The sequence below is a fragment of the Nannospalax galili genome, unplaced genomic scaffold (genome assembly GCF_000622305.1).
Source record: "Nannospalax galili isolate Female #2095 unplaced genomic scaffold, S.galili_v1.0 scaffold2675, whole genome shotgun sequence".
NCBI classification, from domain to species: domain Eukaryota; kingdom Metazoa; phylum Chordata; class Mammalia; order Rodentia; family Spalacidae; genus Nannospalax; species Nannospalax galili.
The window spans coordinates 136,631-151,540 of NW_008335845.1; the positions used below are offsets into that span (position 1 = coordinate 136,631).

The 14,910-nt window shown below is 47.2% G+C and overlaps 1 protein-coding gene across 2 annotated transcripts in view; it reads left to right on the top strand.

The window, feature by feature from the left end:
• Nucleotides 1-10,356, top strand: part of Gan (gigaxonin) — a 95,997-nt gene extending 85,641 nt beyond the window's left edge. For both annotated transcript variants that reach the window (XM_029562293.1, XM_029562295.1), the window contains one exon: nucleotides 9,853-10,356. In XM_029562293.1, coding sequence (XP_029418153.1) covers nucleotides 9,853-10,040 — 188 coding nt within the window. In that variant the 3' untranslated portion in view covers nucleotides 10,041-10,356. The remainder of the gene's footprint in view (nucleotides 1-9,852) is intronic.
• The last annotated feature ends 4,554 nt before the right edge of the window (nucleotides 10,357-14,910 follow it).

Genomic DNA, 14,910 nt, shown 5'->3' on the forward strand with positions numbered 1-14,910 from the left:
CCTTCCCCCTCCCCCTCTCCCTGTCTGTCCAAGGCCTTGCTTACTCATTCTAGTCAAGTCCTAGACACCGAGCTACATCCCTGGCCATACGCATCTCTTACAAAGACAGTCTTCCAGTTCAGAGCCCACTCAATCCAGGCTGAGGTCATTTAGAGGTAATATAATTGCATCCACAAAATCCCACTTTTCCAGTCAGTCCAATTCACAGGTTCTGGGGATCAGGATGCAGACGTATTTGCCGGGAGACACCATTAGCACAACCACAGGTCTCAATGCATGGGGTAGAAGGCAGGTCCTTTCTACTCTTCCCCCGACTACCACCCATGGCTCTCTACAAACTCCCAGGGTATCCCAGGGTATAGACACTTCTAGAGAGCGTCTATACATATAGGAATCTACGTTGACTACCACCCATGGCTCTCTACAAACTCCCAGGGTATAGACACTTCTAGAGAGCGTCTATACATATAGGAATCTACGTTCACATGTCTGTGTCATTACAGACACATCAGCTTAGTCCGCATGGCTCTGTACTTTTTTACTTAATGAGTCTTTTTTGTTGTTTGAGACAAGGTCTTGCTGTGTAGCCCAAATTGGCCTCAAACTCATAGCAATCCTCCTGCCTCAGACTCTCCAGTGTTGGGATTATAGGTGTATTATACAGACCCAACTTAAAATAGCCTTAAATTTTTTTTTCGTTTTATTTGCATGAGTGTTTTTCCTGCATGTATGCAAATGCACCATGTGTGTGCAATGCCCTCAGAGGTAAGAATAGGGCATTGGATTCCCTGGAAATGGAGTTACAGACAATTGTTAGCCACTGTGTGGGTGCTGGGAATGGAACCCCAGTCTTCTACAAGAGCAGCCAGTGCTCTCAACTGCTGAGTCGTCTCTCCAGCCCAGCTTAATGCATCTTAATAATCACTTTCCCGGGGCTGGAGAGACGGCTTAGCGGTTAAGAACACTGGTTGTTCTTGCAGAAGACCCTGGGTTGGAACCCCAGCACCCACACAGCAGCTAACAACTGTCTGTAACTCTAGTCCCAGGGGATCTGACGGCCTCTTCTGACCTCCGAGGGCATTGCATGACACGGGTGCACTTACCTACATGCAGGCAATACACACATACACATAAAATAAAAATAATAAAATAATAATAATAATGTTTAAAAAGTACATGGGGGGCTGGAGAGATGACTCAGCAGTTAAGAGAATTGGCTGCTCTTGCAGGGGACCCAGGTTTGGTTTCCTGTACCCACATGGCAGCTAACAACCATCAGTAACTTCAGTTCCAAGGAATTTGACATCCTCTTCTGGCCTCCATGGGCATTGCTTGACATGTGTATTTACATACATGCAGGAAAAACACTCATACACAGAAAATAAAAATAAATAAATAAATAAATAAATAAATAAATAAATAAATAAATAAATAGAATTAAGTGCATGGGTGGGGTTGGAGAGATGGCTCAGAGGTTAAGAGCATGGATTGCTCTTGCAGAAGACCAGTTTCAGTTCCCAGCACTGACGCCACTGTGAGTCATTTCTGCTCCTGTAAGTGACCCCTCACCCATGCTCCTGAAAGTAACCCCAATAAAACTAATTGGTTCACCAAGTTGGACTTGGGTGGGATTCTTACTTTGTCATCAGTTCCCTATAGGGGTGAGTAGATGTGTGTTCACCTCTCCCCAGGAAGAGTGTCACACAACACTTCCTATTCTTTTTAGCACTACACAGAATCCCATTATATGGACAAACCAGTTTTAAATTTTATTTTTATTTTAGGAGTGTTCTGCCTACATGTATGTAAGTGCACCAAACATATGCAATGCCTGCAGAGGCCAGAAGAGGGTGATGGATTCTCTGCAAGCTAGGGTTGTGTATGGTTTTTAGCCTCCATGTGGGTGCTGGGCATTGAACTCTGGTCCTCTGTAAGAGCAGCCAGTGCTCTTAACTGCTGAGTCATCTCTCTAGCCTCTCATGGCGCACGCCTTTAAACCCAGCACTCGGGAGGCAGAGGCAGGAGGATCTCTGTGAGTTCAAGGCCAGCCTGGTCTACATAGTGAGTTCCAGGACAGCTGGGGCTACAGGGAGACCCTGTCTCAAAAAGATCAAAAAAAAAAAAGATAAATTTTAACTTAAAGTCTTCCTTTTGGAGGCTGAGAATGTGGTTCAGGTGGTAGTCTTTGCCTAACAGGCTCAAGGCCCTGAGTTGAGCCCTAGCACCACATAGTATCAGGGCTGGAAAGGATGAGGCTAAGTGGTGGGTGTGGCTGGAATGCAGGGCTGTTTCATTTTATTTGGTTTATTTTGTTTTGTTTTGTTTTATTTGGAGATAGTCTCACGTAGCCCAGGCTGGCTTCAACTAGGTAGCCAAGGATGACTTTGACCTTCTGATCCTCCTGCCTTCACCTCCCCAAGTACGGGGATTACAGACATGCAGCACTATACCTGTTTTATGTAGTGCTGGGGCTCAAATGCAAGACTTCATGCATGCTGTATAAGCACTGCACTGACATAGCCACATCCCTAGCCCTCTAGTTGTTTTTACTTTTAAAAATTGCTGGGCTGGAGAGATGGCCTCAGCCATTAAGAGCAGTGACTGCTCTTGTAGAGGACCCAGGTTCGATTCCCAGCACCCACATGGCAGCTAACAACCACCCATTTCCAGGGGATCTGATGCCCTCTTCTGACGTCATTGGGCATTGCATGACACAAGCAGGCAATACACTCATACACATTAAATAAAATACATATTTTTAAAGTGATTTGAAAAAAGGAGTAAAGACTAGCTTTCCAAGCACGGCCTTAGTCAAAGGAATGAACAGCTCCACAGACTCAGCTCCAGGCTTCCAAATCACTTTTGTCAGGGACTCCACAGCACTCTGGCACTGATGGATGCTATGATGGATGGTCTTGCCTGGTTCTCAGCCACAGTCCAGGGCTGAGCCCCAGCTTCTCAGTGGACGGCACACCCTGGGGCTTCCCGGGAGTGGCTGTGAGCTGTATCCCCACCCAGCTGCAGTGGATCCTGATGGATCTGGTTTTGGGTTCTAGTTCTGCAACTTGACCTTGGCTCAGCAACTTCTGATCTTGTTTCCTGGTTTATAAAATGCAAGATGACCAGCGGCCCTGTTTCTATGGTATCCAGAGGCTCCCAGGAAAGGAGCCTTTCAGGCTAGAGCAGCAGGGGGCCACCAAATGACTCAGCGGGTAAAGGTACTTGCCACCAAGCCTGATGATCTGAGTTTGATCCCCAGGGATTCACATGATGAAAGGAGAGAACCTACTCCCATAAATTCTCAGACTTCCACATGTGCACTGTGGCATGTGCACCCATACACACGCACAAACACACAAAATGTTTATTATTATTATTATTATTATTATTATTATTATTATTACTACTATTATTTTGGTCATTTTGAAACTGAGTCTCCCTGTAGCCCCAGCTAACCTGGAACTCACTACGTAGATCAGTCTGGCCTTGAACTCACAGAGATCTGCCTGCCTCTGCCTCCTGAGTGCTAGGGCTATAGGCGTGAGCCACCACATGTTAATTTTAATTAACATGAGCTGGCCATATTAATTTTTTAAAAGAAGCAGGCAAGGCCCGGGTGATCAAAGACAAGCTGGTCAGCCTTGTGGAAGGCTGCCGATACCTTCTCTGCTCCAGAGCCATTGTAAGTAGAAAATAAACTGATCCCACGGCCCATTCTGAGCCATGGCTGCTACAGACAAATAGCAAACAGCAGCTGTCAATCGGGGACCCTGACCCTTCACACAGACTCTGTGTGTCCTCCACGCTGAGCTCCCCGGTGCACAAATTGGGCCCTCCACACAGTGTGTGCTCATCAAATCAGTGAGTGACTCGGCTGCTGTTACCTGTAAGCACTCATTATCCAACCCCAAAGTGGGATTTGATGGTGCACACCTGTAACCTCAGCTCTTGAGGCAGAGGCAGAAGGCTGTCAAGTTTGAAACCAGCCTGGGCTTCAAGCAAGCAAACAACAGTACCAAAACCTTGAAAAACAAAACAATAATAAATGTCAATGCATTGTCTCAGCATTGCGTAATATCATTCAAAAAAATCAGAATCAAATAAAATGATGCTTTAATCTTAGTTTCTTTACTTAGCCACCTGCCTATGGCTGGGGCGTTCACAGCTGGTCTGTGTTGACACCATCACCAAAGAACCCCACCCTTCCCATGTGTCCCCAACCCAGTGTCCCCAGTCCTCTCTGGCCTGGTTCCACACTGGCACTCTGGGCTCCTGGCCTCTGTAAATGTGGGTTGCTCCCTTCCACATGTGGGGCTCCCCTTTCTCCTGGGTGGCAGGCTCAGGTGGGAGCCCCATGCAGCGCTCCCTGATATGTGAGGGTGTGGGAGGCTGGACTTTCTCCTCAGATCTGTTTACTCTGGGTTTCTTCCAGGCCCTGTGCATTTCAAGCGCTGAGCTTTGTGTTTGGCTGAAAGCTGCTGATGTGAGTTGTTGGGCTGTCAGCTTCATTATGAGTGTATTTTTGTTCTTTTCTATTACCACAACATGAAAGATGGATCTGAATTCACTGTTTCTTTATGAAAAAAAGTAGAGAGAAAATTGCTATGTCGTGTTGTTCTCTTTGAAGTGTGTGTGTGTGTGTGTGTGTGTGTGTGTGTGTGTGTATACTTGCTTAAGCATGCAGGTAAACTGCTTTCTGCCACTGTGGGGAGAAATCTTATGATATTTTCAGGGAGGGGAGGGGATAGTCACCCAAAAGGGATAGGATTTAAGAAACATGACCAGGGCTAAGGACATAGCTCTTAGTTGGTAGCATGGGTACCTAGCAACTAGGAAACCCTGGGTTCCACCCCCAGCACTGCATAAATTGAGCATGGTGGCACACACCCAGAATTCTAAGCACTTGGGAAGTAGAGGCAGGAGGATCAGGAATTCAAGGTCATCCTTGGCTACACAGCACTGAGAGTTCAAGGTCAGCCTGGGCTACCCTGGGCTACCCTGTCTCACAGTCCCCTCACTGCCACCCCTGCCCCTCCAAAGAAAAAAGAAAGAAAGAAACCTAACCCCACTCTCAGTGTTGTGTGTGGCCCAGCTGCACCGGATCCTACTCGGCACTCAACCCTGTGCGGCACGCAGTATCTGTTCATTCAATTCGACCTTGTTTGTTTTTTGTGTGTGGTACTGAGGATTGAACCCAGGAGTTTCCATTTGTTCTTGTTTAACTTTTTTATTTATTTATTTTTTTTGGTCTTTTTGAGACAGGGTCTCCCTGTAGCCACAGCTGTCCTGGAACTCACTATATAGACCAGGCTGGCCTTCAACTCACAGAAAGTCTAGGGCCACATTCCAATTCTGTAAATACAGATTTGTTTTTCTTCCCGTGTGTGGTCTAATACTATTACAGTTGGATATCCTTTTTCTGAAATTCTTGGTGACCAAAGCATTTCAGATTTGGGACTTTAAAATTTGCATATGCGTAATAAGAAGTCTTAGGAAGTATGTTTATGACTTTTTAAAAACTTATGTTATTGTATGTGTATGAGTGTTTTGTCTGCATGTATGTAAGTACACCCATGCCATGCAATGCCTGTGGTGACCAGAGGGCAGTGGAGCCCCTGGAACTGGAGTTGCAGAAAGTTGTTTTCTGCCATGTGAGTGCTGGGAACTGAACCCAGGTCCTCTGTGAGAACAACCAGCAGCAGCTGGAGAAATGGCTCAAAATTAGGAGCAGGCACTGCTCTTACAGAGGACACAAGTTTGGTTCCCAGCACCCATGTTGGGCAACTTACAACTGCCTGTAACTCCAGCTCCAGGGGGACCCAGGGCCTCTGGCCTCCACTGGCACCTGTACTCGTGTGTACATACCCACAGGCACACAGACACATATACATAATTAAAAATAATAGAAATAAAAATTGAAAAGAAAAGAGCAACCAGTGCTCTTAACCACGGAGCTACTCTGCAGTCCCCATATGTTCGTGACTTCTCACCACTGTGACAAAATGCCTAACAGAAGCTACATCAGGGAAGAAAGATTTATTTTCATTTACAGTTTTAGTCCATCGTGGTGGAAAAGGCCTGGCTGTGGGAGTGTGCAGTGCCGTTCTCACAGATTGGTTGATCAGGAAGCAGAGACAGGACCAGAAGAAAGATCAGCACGTTACCCTCATGGACACACTGCAGCTGTGGTCACCTGCACAAGACCTGCACAAGATCAAGTCAACAAGATAAGTCAACAGTCTAGCAGGCAGCCTCATTTAACTCAGTGGGTTATTAAAAAGAGAGAGAGAGCAGGGCTGGAGAGATGGCTCAGCAGTTAAGAGCACTGGTTGTTCTTGCAGAAGACCTGGATTCAAATCCCAGCACCCACATGGCAGCTAACAACTGTCTGTAACTCCAGTTCCAGGGGATCTGACAGCCTCTTCTGTCCTCCACAGGCATTGCACGACATGGGTGCACTTACCTACATGCAGGCAATACACACGTACACATAAAATAATAAAATATTTTTTAAAAAGAGAGAAACAATGGTAGGGAGGAAACATGTTGGGGTGTTTAGAGGGGGTGGGAGGGGGAAGTTGGGGTTGAATAGCATCAGGATACATTCTAAACTAAATAAATGAGAAGAGGAGGGGAAGGAGGGAGGAGGGGGAGAGGGAGGAGGAGGAGGAGAGGCTACAGCCCTCAAGGTTCAGCCTTGGTGGCCTGTGTCTGCCAGTGAGGCTCTGCTTCTCAAAGGTTCCATAGCATCTCAGAACATCAACCCCAGATTGGGGACATTTCAGACACATGAGCTTGTGGGGACATTTCAGATTCAAACCAAACCACATAAATGATACTGAGCTGGCTTTTGCATTTCTTTTTGTTTGTTTTTAAAGTAACTTGAATTATTAGTGTGTGCATGCATCATGTGTGCATGTTTGTGTATGCAAGCGTATGCACGCATGGTACATGTGTGGAGGTCAGAAGACAACTTTAGGAGGTCAGTTTTCTTCCACTGTGGGTTCTGGGTATTGAACTCAGGTTCTTAGGTTTAGCAGAAGGCGCTTTTACTTACTCGCTGGCCTCCTCTGATTGCTCCTGTTCATCACCTGCTCATGTGCTACAATGAATTAGCCACTGTTTGGCCTCAGCTGTTTTAGCTTCCTGGGACACACAGTGTAGTATCTCAAGCTGGGTGGACCACACAACCAAAAAGCATCGTTATAGTTCTGGAAGCTACATATCCAAGATCCTTCTGAAAGTGGGGGCAGGTCTGCTTTTTGCGGCCCTCTTCCCTTCCAGCATCCCCGGCTAGTGAATAGCATTTTCCCCAAGCCTTCCTGTCAGCCTCCACTGGTGGATTTTGTCCCAGCACCCAATCCTCCTTTGGTAAGGGCACAGGTCATATTGGAGGACAGCCCACAAAACAACTTCATCTCAACTTGACTGTCTGCAAAGACCTTACTTCCAAATAAAGTTGCATTCACAGGGCTTTCAGTCAAGGTGACCCTGTCATGTAAGGGAACACAATCTAACCCCTATCAATGGCCGATTCAATGGTTTCTGGTTTTCTCAGCCTAGTAGGTCAGCAGTTCCCAGAGTGGCCTGGGGCTACCAGCAGCAGCAGCACCTGAAGGCTTGTTAGACAGGAACATTTCTGAGGCTGGGGATGCAGCTCAGTTGGTAGAGTGCTCACCTAGCATGCACAAGGCTCTGGGCTCAATCCCTAGTACTGCATAGATCAGGTTTTACCAACCTTCTGCTAGGAGGATCCTGCTGTTTCTTACCTTTACAGGGCTTGGACTAAGCCAGTGCCTCTCTTTCTGCCAAATGGATGAAGGTACATCATGACCCTGTTTCATTTGTACCACTCCCAAATGTGTATGTGTGGTGTGTGTGTGTGTGTGTGTGTGTGTGTGTGTGTGTGCTGCGTATGTTTATCTGCTGTGTGGTATGTGTTGCATACATGCGACCAGTGTGTGTGTATACGTGTGTATATGTGAGTATGCCTGACTGTGTGTGGTGTTGCCTGTATGTGTCTGTATATTTGTGTGTTGTGTATGTCTGTGTGCATGCATATATGCACATGTGTTATGTGCTTGAGAATGCCTGAGTATATGTGTGGTATGTGTTGCATATGTGTATCTGTTATGTCTGCATGTGTGCATGGGCATATTTTTGTGCTGTGTGTGTCTGTGTGCATGCATATGTATGCACATGTGTGGTGTGCATGTGTGCTTGAGTGTGCATGTGTGAATGTGCATGAGTGTGTGGTGTGTGTTGCATGTGTGCATGCATATGTTTGTGTTGTGTGTTTCTGTGTGTATATGTGCACATGTATGGTATGGGCACATGTGTGTGCTTGAGTGCACGTATGTGAATGTGTGTGTGGATGTTGTGTCTGTATGTATGTCTGTACAAGCATATGTGTACACATGTATGGTGTGTGCACGTGTGTTTGCTTGAGTGTGTGTGTGATTGAGAAACTTCTACATGTTGTTTCTACTCTGGGAAATTCTCTGTTCGTCTACGTGTCTGTTTTGCAGATGGAGTTGACAGCTGACCCTTTGTTCGCTCGGGTGAGTTCTGGATGCTGCACAGCGGGCAGCTCCTGCTGGCCTCCAGCTCAGCTGCCTACTTGTCTATGGAATCTAGAGACTTTTTTTAAAAAAGCTTCGACATACTCACATGCTTCAAGATTCGAGTTTATCTTGTTGAAGATCTCCTGTCTGACACTGAGATTACGGAAATATCGTCTTATATTCTCAACTAAATATTCTCATGTTTTGTTCCTCACGTGTTGGCCTCAATCCATCTAGAGTTTGTGTGTGTGATGCATGAAAATAATTTAATTTCAGTTTCCCAACTGGACTGCCAGTAGTCCCAGCCCATTTCATGCTGTGTTCTCGGTGTTGGGCAGAAGCCCTACACACCTGTCACCTACTCTCTGATTCTACCGAAAGCTGGTCACCCAGCCCAGTGACACCTCTGCCTGCATCAGGGTGAGCTCAGCTAAGCCTGCAGTCATGTCTAAGAAGGGGCGACAGCTTGGTGTGATGGCACACACCTTTAATCCCAGTAATCAAGAAGCAGAGGCAAGAAGAGCTTTGTGAGATTGAGGCTAGGTCGAGGCCAGCCTGGTCTATATAGCAAGTTCTGGGCCAGTTGTAGCTACAGGGAGACCCTGTCTCAAAAAAAGGTGGGGAGGGAGGAACTACCAGGGTGTTAGTTTCCTGTTTCTGCCACAAATTTTCATAGTGTGTGTGTGTGTGTGTGTGTGTGTGTATCTGGGTGTATTGTGAATGTGTGTATGTATGCACATGTGCATGCAGGTGTATGAGAATTTCTAGGGAGACACCACACACACACACACACACACACACACACACACACACACTCTACTCACCCCAGATAGGGAACCCAATGCAGACCAAAGTCCAAACTTGATCAATGAGTTTTATTGGGGCCCCTGACAGGAGGACGGGTGAAGTGTTACTGACAGAAACATGGGCAACTCAAAGACAGCTGCGTCACCAAAAGCTCACCCCAGCACAGATGACAAAGGAGGAACCCTGGAGATCTGTGCACAATGAACAGGCAGCTCCACGGGTCTGAGAGTCATCAAATAGGTTAGCTGGTCAGAATGTCCTCCCCCTGCAGATGGTTACTGCTTTTATGGCCTTGGGGGAGGGGCCCTCCTGAATCTTTCTCAGACCTGTGAAATTTGTAATCCCAGCACTCAGAAGGCAGAGGCAGGAGGGATTAAGGCCAGCCTGGGCTACTGAGTGAAACTCTGCTTCAAAAACAAGACAAAACCAAAAATACAATACAGCAGTAAATAACAAAGAACAAAACTATATTTTCTTACAGTGCAGAAGCTGGAACTCCAAAGTCGAATGACCAGGAGGGTTGGTCTCTTTGGAAGTTTGGGAGATCCGTCTTCAGCTTCCTCCCCAGCTCCAGGTGACCTGCAGTCCAGTCTCCTTTGGTGCCCAAACGCATCCATCTCTTGCCTCCATCTTCACAGCACCCCTGGAGCTGCTTTCTCTGCCCTTTGAGGCTTTGACATTGGATTCCTGGGACCCTCTAAGATGACCTCATCTGGAGATACTTCACTTATTTACCTTAGCCAAGACCCTTTTCCAAATAAGGCCACATTCGTAGATTGTGGATGTTTGGGTCTTGGGGCGGGGCGTGGCAGGACATATCTCCCCCAGGGACCTTCTATGTAGGGAGAAGTTTCACAGGGTGGGGGAAGCATCCGGTGCCCCAAACAGTGTCCCTTCCTCTGACTCTTTTGCTCTGTGAATGGCATACTGTCTGCCTGCCATTTTCTTTAATTGCCCTGGAACTCCCAAATCCAGCTAAAAGTTCTCCCCCGCCTAAAGGCAAACAAACCCTAAAGAAATTATTCACCCTCACAGAGGGGGAAAAAACCTACCTTTGTTGTGCCTTTGCTACTTATGGAACTGTTGAAAAGGATCCCCAGGAGAGGAGCTAATTACTTAATTACTTCAAGAACTCGGTATGATATTACTGAGAGGCTCTGAGTAGATGAAGAGGAAGGCAGAAGGCAAGAAGTTGCCATTCTCCTATGGAAGGGGAAGCTTCATCACCTGCGGAGACCCGGAGACCCGAGTCAGGTAGGGTAGATTAGGAACAGGCTGGGAGCTGAGCATAATCCTGTCAGAAATGAGTTGCTGGTGCTGTGGAAGAGAATGAGTCCATGAAATGGAAGACATGACCAGATGGACTGGATGGATGTCTCCAGAGGAGGTCAGCTTCCACAGAGATGACGCCTTGCCTCCTGGATCTGAGGCATGGCCGTCAAAGTGACAAAAACACGGTGGTGTGATAAGATTCCTGGCGGCCAGGGATGTGGCTCAGTTGGTGGCAGTGTATTTGCTTAGCATGCACAAAACACCTGGTTTCATCCCCAGCACCACATAAACCAGGCATAGTGGCACATATAATCCCAGCACATGGGAGGCAAAAGGATCCTTGGTTACATAGCAAGTTTGAGGCCGGCTTGGGCTATATGAGACACTGTCTCAAAAAATGAATTTATTTTATATATGTGCCATATTGTACATGTGGAGGTCAGAGGGCAGCTTGTGGGAGTCTGTTCCCTCCTATAATGTGGGTCCCAGGGATCAAACTCAGGTTGTCAGGCTTGGTGATAGGTGCCTCTACCTGCTGAGCCATCTCATCGGCACCCCCTAAAAGGATGTTTTGTAGCAACATTACTAGCCATCCAGGGGCCAGGGAACTCATCTTCACTATTCCCTGGGTCCTCTGTCCAGTCCGTCCTCAGGAGGGGCTTTCAGTCCTGCATTTGAAGGTGGCAGATCAGCACTGTCGCAGTAGGAACCACAGTTCCAGGGACACACAATAGTGGGACTCCGAACCTTCTCTGGGGATGTTGAGACCAGTTGGGAGGTACCAGGAAATACAGGGCAAGGTACCAGAAACCGCCCGAGCCCCAAGAGGTAGTGGAAACAGCAGCATACATCACTGGGGAACTGTGGCTGGGTCTCCAGGGTCTGGGGCAAACGGGACAAGAGCAAGGGGAACCTCCCCAGGGAACTGTCACAGACTCAGACCTCAAGCAGACAGGGGAGAAGTCCACGTGTTCACATCCTCTAGGTGAGGCTGGAGGAAAATCACAGGAGATGTGAGGAGCTCTGGCCTGGGGAAGTCAGGAGCTCTGAGCTCTCTATTGCCACCTATCACCTGTGTGGTATTGGGTTGCTTTCCTTCTTCCCTCCTGTGAGCCTCAGTTTCCCCATCTGCAAGAGAGAAGGGATAGACCAGAAAACTTGCCCCACCGAGGCAAATGTTCCATATCACCAACTACTCTCTGAGAGTCACTGAAGGGGGGCATGGTTGCTGGAATTTGGATGTATTGATGGAGTCCATGATTGACTGGTGTCGCCTGCCCTGGCTTCTCCATCTTAACCAGGACTCAGGATTTGTGAAAAACAATTAGCATTCATGGTAGATTTGGCCAGTTAAACTTCAAGCAAGATCTGCTTAATGTTTTTAGCCAAATGAAAGAGGAAAATGAACTGATGTAAAAATAGAGTTGGAGAGGTGGCTCAGCAGTTAAGAGTGTGCTGTTCTTACAGAGGACCTGAGTTCAGTTCCCAGCACCCATGTCAGGCAGCTCACAACCTCCTGTAACTTGAGCTCCAGGAGATCCAGTGCCCTCTTCTGGCCTCTTTGGGCACTACACTCACATGCACACGTACACACACATATACACATGGTTCAAATAATAATAATAAATCTGTAGGGACTGGAGAGAGGGCTCAGCAGTTAAGAATACCGGCTGTTCTTGCTGAGGACCTGGGTTCAGTTCCCATTGCCCACATGGCAGCTTACAACCATCTGTAATTCTAGTTCCAGGGGTCTGATGCCCTCTTCTGGCCTCTGGGGACCCTACCTACATGTGGTGCACTTACATGCTATCAAACACTCATATACATAAAATAAAAGTAAATAAAATACTTTAAATAAGTCTTTTAAAATATTTTATCATTTTTATGTGTATATGTGTATTGCTTGCATGTAGGTAAGTGCACCCATGTCGTGCAGTGCCTGTAGAGGACAGAAAAGACTGTTGGATCCCCTGGAACTGAAGTTACAGACAGTTGTTAGCTGCCATGTGGGTGCTGGGATTCGAACCCGGGTCTTCTGCAAGAACTGTCAATGTTCTTAACCACTGAGCCTCATAAATTTTTTTTTTTTAAGAAATAAACTGGGGGTTGACAGATAGCTCAGCAGTTAAGAACACTTGCTACCCTTTCATGAGAACGGGAGTTCAGATCCTAACATACGTGTCAGGTGGCTTACAAATGCCTAGGGATACAATACTTTCTCTGGCCTCCTTGTGCACACAAGCACACGCACACACACACACATTCATACTCATGCATACACTTGCACAGACACACACACATGCAAATTAAAATAGACTTTTAGAAATAAATTAACGTGCAAATATCTGGCCCAGGCCCTCCTCACCTGTTAGCTACTGCTGTTCTGAAACCACAAGGCAGAGGGAAACCAGCTGGTTTGGATTCACTGGTCATTGTTGATGGTGCTGAATGAAACTCATTAGTCTATTGTGAGCTGCTCAGGTTCAATGCCTTTAAAATTGCCCTGTGAAATCAAAGGATGGTGGAGACATGCAGACAGTGTCTGTCCATCTGGATAAAGCCTTCTGAAGGCTGAACCAGGAGTCAAGTCACCTTCTGCCCAGGGCACCTTTGTGGAGTCTGGTGAATCACAACTACGCCCTATGAATGCTCTAGCATGAGGTTGAGGACAGCAGGCAGACTCAGGTCCATGTCTGTCCCAGATTAAAGAGGGGGAGCAATGTGCCCTCGAGGAGTCAGAGAGAGGTGCCATGGGGTATAAACTGACTTGGGAGCTTGGGCTCTGTTTCTGATTGAACCATGCCCATCCCTAAAAGATACGGAAATCCTGAGCACCAGCACATCTGAACGAAACCTTATTTGGAAATAGGTTGTTACAGATGTCATGAGATGAAGTCATTATAGATGGGGAGGAATCCATATAAAAAGGGGAGCTGGGACACGGGCACACATAGGGAGAATGCCCTGACTGTAAAGACCAGAGATGGCGTGAGGTGTCTGTGTATTAGCAAACAGGAAGAATTATCCCCACCACCACCTTGATGCCAAGCTTCTGGTCTCTATAACAAGAGGATAGATTTCTGTTTAATATGCCCTCACACGCTAAGTTCACTGTAGATTTTCCGAAGGACATCAGGAAGCGCCTGTACCCTGCAAGGAATTGGGGCAGCTGTCTGGCCTTCTTTGAGCCTGGGGCTGGAACCTAGGTCTCAGGGGCCTGGCTGAGAAGAGATGGGCAGATGCATCCAGTTCTTACCTGGATGCCTGGAGGTAGGGGCCACTTTCTCTGGGGATATGGGGCTGAGGTGACTGGTTATCAGAAGCTGTGCATCAGGAAGACCAGGCGCCAGAAGAGACTTTAAGGGGACAAGGAAGAGAGGAGTGATTGCACAACCATGCCCTGGCTCCCAGTCTTGTACAGGCCTGGATGCTCAAGGAATTCTGCGAATTTCCCCACCATCCCCCCTTCCTCCAAGCATCACATGCGCTGTCTCTCTGAGACAAGCTCTTTAAAGTTTGAGTTCAGGGTGGCCTCATACTCAGTAGGGAACCAAGGATGGCCTTGAACTCCTGATCCTCCTGCCTCCATCTTCCAATTGCAAGGATTACAGGAGTATGCCAGCACACCCAGCTTATGCCTGTGATGGAACCCGGGGCTTCCTGGGGCTTCCTGTGTGCTGAAGCGAGCACCGTATTGAGCTACACCCCCAGTTCCTCTTTTTTTTCTCACTTTGAGAGATACTGGATGACAGATGAATCAGAGAATAAAATACTGAAGTTAAAACAAGGCAAGCTGGTGTGGCGTTGAGAGAGGGGGGCTAAACAAAATTGGTCCCGTTCAAGCCTTTCCAGCTTCCTCATCTGTACAATGGATATTACATTCTTCATTGAGTTGTTGTGGGGATTAGCTTAAAGGAGTGATTAAATGCAAATTACTTACAAAACTGCTCAGTGTGTGGCAATCCCTATGCCAATCCGAGCTACTAATAAAACGGCTGAATGTGGTGATACACACCTGTAATCCCAACACTCAGGAAGTTTCCAGAAGCAGGTAGATCTTAAGTTGCTAGGGAAACCCTGTGTCTGGCTGGCTTTTCTTGTGATGTCAAAACATCTGGCCAAAGCAATCTGAAGAGGGAAGAATTCGATTGTGGCTCACAGTTTGAGAGCACAGGCCATTATGAGGAGGCGCTGGTCACATGGTGTCCACAGTCAGGAAGCAGAGAGATGAACGCAGGTGCTCCCCTTGCTTTCCCCTTTTTATTCT